Source organism: Calliphora vicina, chromosome 2, assembly GCF_958450345.1.
Source record: "Calliphora vicina chromosome 2, idCalVici1.1, whole genome shotgun sequence".
NCBI lineage: Eukaryota > Metazoa > Arthropoda > Insecta > Diptera > Calliphoridae > Calliphora > Calliphora vicina.
The window spans coordinates 60,736,270-60,746,848 of NC_088781.1; the positions used below are offsets into that span (position 1 = coordinate 60,736,270).

Below are 10,579 nucleotides of genomic sequence, written 5' to 3' on the forward strand. Positions count from 1 at the left end.
AATTACACTTGCATTCAACTTGAATTCCAACAAAAATGCTTATTGGGTAAATAAAATTTCAAAATTGTATGTATTATGGACAATTTCTTAACAAAATTTTGGATACATTTTCAAAATACAAAAAAAAAACTTAAGTTTGCTTTAGAAAGTTATGGTTAGTTAGGCATTGACAGTTTACCATTAATATAAAATTATTAAACAAATGTTCAGAATATTAAGATCTATTGAAAACCTCGCATTCATTGTTCGTTGATAGATTTACACAAATTCTAACGAAGATATTAGATAGATAGAGGAAACAATGCTAAGCGTTTTGCTTGTCTGCTGATACAGCCAGAGTCTCTGACAGGAATCGAACTCGCAACTCTCAGATTGATAGTCCAGCACACTATCTTCTAGTACATCGGGTCACCCATTTTGAGTCCCAATGATAATCACCGCAGTCTTAAATAAAAAATATCATTCAACAATTGTAAGGCTTTTTGATAATTCTATTTAAATTTTTGAAGCCGAATTTATTTAGATGTTAACCTAAATACATGATGAATGCTCCAAAATCCATTTAAATTTTTTCACCAAAAAATTAAACACCCAACGAGTTTTTTTTTAAATATTTAAATGATAAAAAGGTGGTTTTTAAATCTACATGTAGAATAGAAACATTTAGAGAAATTTATGCAGAACATCCTCTCCCTACTAATCCTATACATATTGGGGCACATGAATTCAGAAAGTCAAATATTATCCTAATAATTACTAAACAAATTTTAAGTATTAGACTGTTTAAAATTGAATTGATCAATTGATTAAGATTGTCTAAGAAACTCTACGGAAATTTAAAACAAAGAATTTGAAAACTTAAGTAAATACATAGTAATTTATTGCAATAATAAAATGAATTGAATCAGACTATTTTCATGTATAATTACCAAATTTAATTTATGAGCTCAATATTTTTTTTACTTTCTACTTATTTGTTTAATAAAACTTTGAAATTCAACAAAAACCAACTATTTTTAAGTGCATATTTTTTATATTTTAAGAGCATATTTTTCGTTTTTAAGTGCATATTTTATGCGCATAAAACACTTTTTTTAGAGCATATTTTTGGTTGCCCTGTTAATGAGTCTAGATTAGAGTATATCGTGCTTGATCCCGGCACTAAATTACATTTACTATATCTTATACAATTTTATTAATCATTTATGTGGCCTTGGCAATCCTCATAAACCACTGTTCCCGCACAAGGCGTATTTATAATAAGGTGGTATTGGTAGGACTGCTGATTATCTTTTTTCTTTAGTTGTTTAGATGTTTGAGCTGTCAAATTCACTATTCTTTGTTGCGGCTGACTTTGACAGCACAAACAACATAAACAAAATAAATTGCAAGTGGTTATCTTAAATGTTGTATTTGTTGTAGAATCGACACCACCTTATAATAAATTCTATTTGTTCCCGCAACATCTGAAGATATATTTAACATTTCAAAATTTGTTTTCATTTTTGGCGAACGATTTACAATTTTCCTTAATATAATTAGTGCAAATGATAATAAATTTAGTAAATATAACATCAATATATTAAAATGTCTATGTGCTCGGCAGCAGAAATAGCTGAGAAGAAACGAATTGCATCGGAAAAGTTAAGGGCTAAAAAGGCTCAACATTCAATAAACACCGATAACAATAATATAAACAAAACATTAACAGGAGTATCTACCATAAATTCTAACCACGCCAGCTATAATACCAATGTTCCAAAGTTGACATCAACACCAACACTGGCAAATGCTTCTTCCAAGCCAGCGGGACGTGCGGAAAACAGAGCCTCGTCTTTTCTGAGTGATTTAAAGGGCAGTAATGTGTTTGTTCAACGACAACAACAACAAAATCCAGCCCGAGACACTGCTCATCCATATAAAAGACCTTCAACGGAGGGGGCGACAAATTTTTATAAAAAAACAAACACCAATGGATTTGTTGATAAACCTAAAGGCCCCATATTAGGTATGTCATCTACCACCACGCCGCAAAAACAATTAGCCTCTGTTTTTGTCAAAAGTGTTACCTGTAAAGTGGCAATGATATCTCCATTGCGTTTTGAAGTACAACCATCCAGTTATCATGTCCAGCTAATTGAAGTTTTTAAAAGCATTCCCAGCAAGTCTTATGGTATGTTAAAAGGATCTTATTACTTTTTTTGATTCTGTCTAAAAAATAATTATTTTATCTGTTAGATGCCAATACCCGATGTTGGAATTTTGCCTTAACAGATTATAAACTTTTGCAGGAGCGCATTAATCCTTTAAAACCTGACATTGTTATTGGCGTTATACCTAAGACCGTGCTTAATTTGTGTCAAAGACCAGCAAAAACAATAAATAGAACATGTTTAGAATCGATAGAGCCTACTTTAGCGGAAAAGTTGATGCCTTTTCAACAAGACGGTGTATGGTAAGATTTGTTTCGTAGTTTTATATATATTTCTGAAAAATTAATTGTTATTAGGGTTGTTAAATGAAGTGGTGCTAAGAAAATTATAACTTATACTTTTGTACATTAGAGGTATATCATTTTAAAGGATATAGATTTTCGAACCCATTTTGAAAATGTCTAGTTGTTTTCACATCCTTCAACAAACGTGGTTTTAAGATTATAAGTTTTTCATTTAGTTTAAAACTTTCCACATTTTTCATTTGCGAACAAATATATATATTCTGGATCGTTATATATATTGGAGTCGATATAGTCATGTCCGCCTTTCTGTTGTAATCAACTTCCCGACGGGTCAAATAACTTACAAAGAATAATCCATAAATATATTTGGTATAGTCCTCTTGGTTCGGTTGAAATGGATGATATTAATTTAAAACATTGATTAAACCTGACTAATACCAAAGTATAGCACTAATTATTTATTATCAATTGATTTTTTTAATTATTAACATATTTATAATATATATATATATATAAATATAATAAAAAAATGTCCCCAGGCATGATTCGAACCTGGAACTTTTCTCACAGTAGGACATTTTGCCTAATCGGCAAAATTTTCACGGGAACTCCCAAGAATATTTTTTTGGAAATTCCAGGGAAATTTTTATCAGTAAATTTCGAGAATTAATGTATAAGTTTTCTTCTTAAATGTGCAGTATTGTTTCTGCACAGATAAAACAGATTTGTTCGATGCTAACAAATGAAAATCAGTTGACCCAGACGTATTACGATTTATTCCGGCGTTCGGCGCAGGTCTCTGCAGGTTGGATACGATAACACAATAAACATAGCATACAGAGTAGTATTATTTTAGGAAATTTTTTGCTTGAAAGACAATAACGACATTTTAAAACAATTGTGAAATATTAGGACATTATGCCAATATGACATGATAGGAGACCTTGTGAATCGACCAAATATACTTTAAAGAAATTTTTCTATTTGCTTTATATGTACGTACATATTTTAGTTTTGCTATTGCCCAACAAGGACGCTGCATGATTTGTGATGAAATGGGCTTGGGCAAAACATATCAAGCCATTGCTGTAGCAGATTTCTATCGTGACGATTGGCCCTTATTTATTTGTACAACTGCATCAACGCGTGATTCTTGGGCGCAACATATCAGAGATTTGCTACCTTCTATACCCCTGCATTATATACAGGTTTTGAATTCCAATCAACAATATATTGGCGATTGTAAAGTCCTTATCACAAGTTACAGCATGATGGAGCGAAATGTTAATCAAATAATGGAACGTAAATTTGGTTTTCTTATATTCGATGAATCACACAATCTAAAAAATTCCAAAGCGAAATGTACCTTGGTAGCAGATCGTTTATCGCAACAGGCTAAACATGTTATATTGTTGTCTGGGACACCGGCGCTTTCAAGGCCTCTGGAATTATTTAGTCAATTACAAATGGTTGATAGAAAATTTATGGGTTTCATGGATTTTAGTAGGTTTTTGATAGATTCATATTGATTTATTGAAAATAAAAAAATAAAAATTCTTACAGCCAGCCGTTATTGTGATGGCAAACAATCAAACTTTGGCTGGGATGCTAATGGTCAATCTAATCTCAAAGAATTAAATGTGGTGTTGAACCTTAAATACATGATTAGAAGAACCAAAGCGGAGGTACTCAACGATTTATCAGAGAAATTTCGGTAACAATATTAATTATTAATTAATAAAACAACAATATTAAAAATCTATATAAAAACTTCTTGCTTTTCGCAGAGAAACTGTTGTTTTAGATCCTGCCTTAGTTTGGCCCAGTGATGAGGTCAAGGAGTCTTTAAATAATGTAGCCCAAAATTTGCAAACTTGCAAAGCTGGTGACAGAGAACAAATTCTTTTAAGATTTTATGCTCAAACTGCCGAAGTTAAAATAAAGGCAGTGTGGTAAGTTGTTTTCTGAATGAGGAAAAAAATGTATTGTAAATTAAAATCAAATCTAAATGTTTATACCTAGTGCCTATTTAAAGCAATTAGTTAAACAACCAAAGAAATTTATAGTTTTTGCTCATCACCGCATAATGATGGATGCGATATGTGACTGTTTAACTAAACTGAAAGTAAAATACATACGCATCGATGGTGCCACCCGCAAGCAAGATAGAGGAGAATTCATCGACAGATTTCAAAAGAACCCTTCATGTAAAGTGGCGGTATTATCCTTGGGAGCCTGCAATTCTGGTATAACATTAACGGCAGCCGAGATAATTATATTTGCAGAATTAACCTGGAATCCTAGTGTAAGTTTTTAATAATATAATGTTTACTAATATGTATGCAATATATAAAATTTAATGTCTTTTGTTCAGACTTTGGCTCAAGCTGAAAGTCGTGCCCATCGTATAGGCCAAACAAATCCTGTGACGTGCCGCTATTTAATGGCCACAAAAACGGCCGATGATCACATATGGAACATGTTGAAAAATAAACAAGATATACTTAATAAAGCTGGCCTTTTTTGTGATAATCTTCAAGATGCTACTCATACCGCAGCGCCAATAACTGTATGTATTATGGTTTTGTTATTATTTAAAAAAAAAAATATTAAAAAATTATTTTAAATTTTTCTTTACAGTCCAATAAAATTGAGAATTATTTTTCACCCACTAAATCAGAAGAAAAACCGCAAGTTTCGGATACTTGTAACAATGAGAAATCTCCTGTAACTGTTAAGAATACAAGCCTAAATTTAGATATAAGTAAAGAAATTGAAGATATTAATGATTTTTTCCTAGATGATGACGATGATGCTTTTAAGGATATAATATGTTAGGATTTTATAGAATTTGTTTTTATGAATACAATTTGTGCATATTGAAATATTTTAAAGCAAATAAAAAATTAAATATACGAACCGTTGGCTATTCTGAATAAACATTAATATGTTCAAAGAAAAAAGTAATCACTAAAGGAAATTCATGGGTCTTGCTTACAAATGTACTTACCGAGGTTGGCTACCGATTCAACCTGAATTAAATTATTAATTAAATTTACAAAACTTAAAAGTAAATTGACAATGTTGGTCACAAATTATACAGATATGAATCAGCTCGTTACAGTAATATCGAGTAATAAAATTAAAATTTTATGGACCGACTGATGTTTTAGCGTTCTCAGAATATCAAAATTGTTAATAACATCAAAAATATAAGGGGTAAGATATTATCGTAAGTCAATGTTTACATTTTACAGTAAACGAATTTTATCGTAAGCGACATACAGTGGTATAGAAAAAAAAGAGGGAAATAAATATGTAACTTCTACATGGTTAGATTGGTTTGAATGAAATTTCACATGCGCAAAAAAGAAATGTTGTCGAGTTTAAGTTTTGAACGTGGACCTCATGGACCCACCAGGGGCACAACCAACATTTTTAAAACGATATTATTTCTTGGTTTGAGTTCCGATTTCAAAAACATTATACATGTAGAATCTTCTCATCGAGCACTATCAATTATCTTTTATAGCTTAGGAGATATTCGCATTTGAAAATTAAATTTTCAACATTTTCACCCACCCTACTCCAGTTTTTTGATAACAGCGTATCCAAATATTTCCCCATTTTCTATAGTTTTCCTTAATTGTACTAACAACACATGTGTGTGTCAAATGGAAAAAGAATTAAGGATGTATAAGGAATTTCTACTTTCGTCAAGCCAAGTTTTCATAAAATATTTTAAAGGAAAACTAATTTCAAAATTGTTGTTACCGAGGGGACCAGGTTCTTTCAAAAAACACCTTTTTTAAAATAAAATAAAATTTTAGGGCAAAAATTCTCAAATCGCATATCCGACATCAAAATGTAGTAACCGATTATAGGTGGCTCAATATGATTCTAATTATTTTGTAAAGGGTCCCGATAACCCCGACCCTGGTATGGATATTATAGCCAAAAAACTAAAAATTACCATTTTTGGAATTTTTCAACACTTTTTTGTGAACTGCGGGATTGCTGATAAGAAATTTCAAAATTCTAAAGAAAAATCTACATAACTGTGAAATTTCATTAAAAACTATTTATAAATAAAAATTTAATTTCAATTTGAAAAATTTGTATCTATGCAAAAATTCAATAAAAAATATTTTTTGTCATATTTTTCTATAAAGTATTCCACACATTTTTAATTGTCAAAAATTATTAATATTTTTTAAAAATAGACAAATAGCTTGAACGAAATTATATTATATCGCATCATAACATTTTTAATTCTATGTATATATTTCAAAATAATCAAAAAAAACCTTCTCCTGTAAAATTTGTGTTTTGTCGCTTACGATAATTTGGCGCTAAGGACTCGATATGGCAATAACACACAAAAATGTCAAAGTGGTTTGGAAATAGTGACAAAGTCTAGCTGCCTACTCATTGATTCATGTACTAGTTACTTTATCGTAAGTTTACAATAACGGTATTCACAATGTAGAGTACTTTCTCTAGCAAAGTAGCAAAAGTGCTGTTTAGCAAAAACCAAAAACGAAATACATTAGAACTACTTTTTTACTTCTTTACACTTTTGCTTTCTAAACTATTTGAGGTAATTTTGTTTTTTATATTTATAGAAAAACAACTAAGAGAGCTATATTCGGCTGTGCCGAATCTTACATACCCTTCACCAAATTATACTTTAAAATAATTTTTAGGTAAACAAAATTTAATTTTTTTTTAATTGTTTTTCAAAATTTTTTATTTTTTTTAAATTGTTTTTTAATTTTTTTTAAAAAGTTTTTTCCAAATTTTTTAAAAAAAATTTTTTTTTTTAGTTTTTAAATTTTTTTTTTGTGGAAAAAAAAAATTATGACAAAACAAATTTTTTGATGAAAAAAAAATTCGGGTAAACAAATATTTTTCCCGATTTTGACCCATTGTAGGTCCAACTTACTATAGCCTTATCTACATCGTTGCAATGGACTTTGAAATATCTATCATTAGATATCCATATTGTCTATATTAATGACTTAGTAATCCAGATATAGATCAAAAATGGGTCAAAAATCGAGGTTGTCCCGGTTTTTTGCTCATATCTCTGTTATTTATGGACCGATTTTGCTGATTTTAAATAGCAAACTTCCCGAAAGCATGTCTGACGGAATTATTGAAGATTTGGATACCGAAGATATCTGGGGTCTTCAGAAAATTGATTTCAACAGACAGACGGACATGGCTTAATCGACTCCGCTATCTATAAGGATCCAGACTATATATACTTCATAGGGTCGGAAATGAAAAATGTAGAAATTACAAACGGAATGACAAACTTATATACATATACCCTTATCACGAAGGTGAAGGGTATAAAAATATAATACAAAATAATGTGAACAAATCTGAAGAAAGAAAAAGTGCATTTCAAATGCAATCTATGGTTCGAGAATAAAATTTATCGACAGCAAATTTTAAAGATACGTTCACAATGTGTAATATTTTGTGTCACTAAATTGCTCTTTTACACTATTACCAGGCCAGGAGCTCTTCATCATGAATACCACTATTAGAAACTGAAATGTTTGTCTGTTTTTAACAGAATATATATCTGTGGAGTTTGGACAAAACATCTTAAGTCGAGATAAGAAAATATCTTAGTTTTTTTTATAATAAAACTAACTTTTCAAAACGCTCCGTTTACACTAATCTGCTTCTTCTGAGTTTCTGAGATATCATAAAAAACAAATCAACTTATTTGAAGTTGTTGTTGATTTGTTTTTGACAATACAACTTAATTCGCAAAAACTTTTGAATTTATCGATAATTATTTTATTATTTATACTTTGTATAATTCTTTGAGACAAATAATAAAGTTCTTCAAGGACAAATAATTCCACTTAAGTTGTTTTGTCAAAAGTTCACAGATATACTTTATAAGGTAGGAAAATTATATTGTGGAAATTACAAACTTATATGTACTATATACCCTTCTCACGATGGTGAAGGGTATAATTAATGGCTTTGGTTGAGGTTGATTCACTAACCTGTCGTTGTGCTAAATGAATACAGGTATAAAAATAAGTACCTAAATAATTAGCTAAATGACCACTCATTACAATGTAATGTATTACAGTGAGGCCTCGATTATTCGTGATTAACCGGCCACATCAATTATCCGTGAAAGAAAAAGAAAATATTTTTGGATCGATTAAAATTGTTTGACATCGATTAACCGTAATTACCTCTATTATCCGGCATTATACATATTTACACGTGTTTAATTTAGAAATTTGAGAAGTGCGGATTGTTAGTGTTAGACATTATAAAAAAGTGACCGAAACCGAACAACTTTAAAGACTGCTGAAGAACTTTAAAGACTGAAAGAAGATTTTGTAGTTTATGAATGGTTCTGGAAGGAACGATTTAAAGGAGCTCCATTTTCTGGATTAACAGTGAATGAAAGGCTAAAATATTCCACTCAAAAATAAACAAAAAAAGCGACATAGTATTCACAAACTATATGTATTAAAAAACTACTCAAAATTGTTACAAATTAACCGTGAAAATTGAATATCCAGAATGCGATCGAGGTCTCAATTGTTCCAATTGTATTTCAGAATTTTCCAGTTATATTACAGACGATTTTCAATATTACCACAAACTGTGAGTAAGTACGAAAGGAATTGCCATAGAGAAACATAGAGCGGAAACTAGAAAAAAATTCAAACAAAAAAATTACTCAAAATAATTACACATACGAGTGTTGCTTTTGTTTTCACATAGTTCTTTCTACTAATACATTTTCACCACTTAGGTTTTTGACAACTGAGTTAGGTCTTTGGCCGCTCTATGTCTATTCTCTATGGGTATTGCTTTCCATTTTACTCGAAATATCAATCGGCCCAACCAAAAAAATGTTAGAACAAATAACCGTCCGACGTTTAAGAACAATTAAAATACGAAAATTGCCACAAGTAATTATTGCTAACAGCTAACTTATGTAACCAAACATATGTTAAATCGATATAATGTTTTGAAAAACGTTGTTTGTTCCGATAACATTTAAATGCATGAATCTAGCTAGGTGAAATTTACAACTGATATTTTCTAGAAACTCCCTTAATATGAGTGTCGTCGATCTCGTTTTTATTTGATGAACAATACAATTTTCGACATCAGCAATATACAGCTGTTGACAATACAATGCAAAATTTTAATATTTAATTCATATATTCTTGTTATACCCTACACCACCATAGTGAGGATCAATTTCCTAGTCCATAATCGACGTCCTTCGGTCCTCCTGTCCATATAAACCTTGTGCGCAAAGAAAAGATTGGAATTTTGAAGATATTTCGATCAAATTTGGTACATACATATATTTTTCGGCCCGAGGACGAAACCTATTGAAACTTGCTGAAATCAGTACATCATTTCAACTAGGCCCCATACAAATGCCCTCCCGAAATAGGACTTTTTTTGTCATAAATGTCTGATTTATATACATAAGTATCCATACAAATTGTTCCACAAATAAGTTTTATATAAAACTCAATCGATTGAACATATAACATATAAGGCCTATTTTCGAAAATCACTTTAACGAATATAAATCTCATGAAACGTTTGGTATCCACATAAAATTAAACGGAAACAAGTTTCGTATAGACATAAATCACACGACCTAATTTCACAACGATCGATCCATAATTGGACATAGCTCCCATATAAAGCCTACATCCAAATCACTATATTTTGGAATCCAAATCATATTTAACGAAAATAAATTTCATATAGAAAGAAATCTCGCGACCTAATTTCAGGACTATCGGTCCATCCGAAAATCACTCACGAAAAACAAATTATTATTATTGAACATTATTTATAAAACAATAACAAAATTCCAGTCATTGTATATTTTAACATAATATGAATTGAACCATACCTTGCCCAGAAAAACACTTCCATTGTATTGTTACTCTCTGTATTTCCAGGGATTTTGTCGTATTTTAGTCGTTTCGACAATCTTAATATCACTTACAAAACGACTTCCTTTCGACTACGATGGATTTATGATTATTCATTCAAGAATCATTCATGAAGTAGTTTTTTTGGCCTAAGTATTTTTTTTGT

The 10,579-nt window shown here is 30.4% G+C and overlaps 1 protein-coding gene across 1 annotated transcript; it reads left to right on the plus strand.

Annotated features, from left to right (window-relative positions):
* The first annotated feature begins 1,572 nt into the window (after positions 1–1,572).
* Marcal1 (SWI/SNF-related matrix-associated actin-dependent regulator of chromatin subfamily A-like protein 1) lies at positions 1,573–5,377 on the plus strand. The gene is made up of 8 exons (XM_065501712.1): positions 1,573–2,173; positions 2,239–2,455; positions 3,471–3,961; positions 4,022–4,172; positions 4,246–4,410; positions 4,481–4,763; positions 4,833–5,027; positions 5,099–5,377. The coding sequence occupies exons 1-8, from the start codon at positions 1,588–1,590 to the stop codon at positions 5,294–5,296; spliced, it is 2,286 nt and encodes a 761-aa protein (XP_065357784.1). The 5' UTR covers positions 1,573–1,587; the 3' UTR covers positions 5,297–5,377.
* The last annotated feature ends 5,202 nt before the right edge of the window (positions 5,378–10,579 follow it).

Coding starts and splice junctions, on each gene's coding strand:
- Marcal1 (XM_065501712.1), top strand. CDS start 1,588: ATGTCTATGTGCTCGGCAGCAGAAATAGCTGAGAAGAAACGAATTGCA. Junction 2,174..2,238: donor CATTCCCAGCAAGTCTTATG/GTATGTTAAAAG, acceptor TTTATCTGTTAG/ATGCCAATACCCGATGTTGG. Junction 4,173..4,245: donor GATTTATCAGAGAAATTTCG/GTAACAATATTA, acceptor TGCTTTTCGCAG/AGAAACTGTTGTTTTAGATC.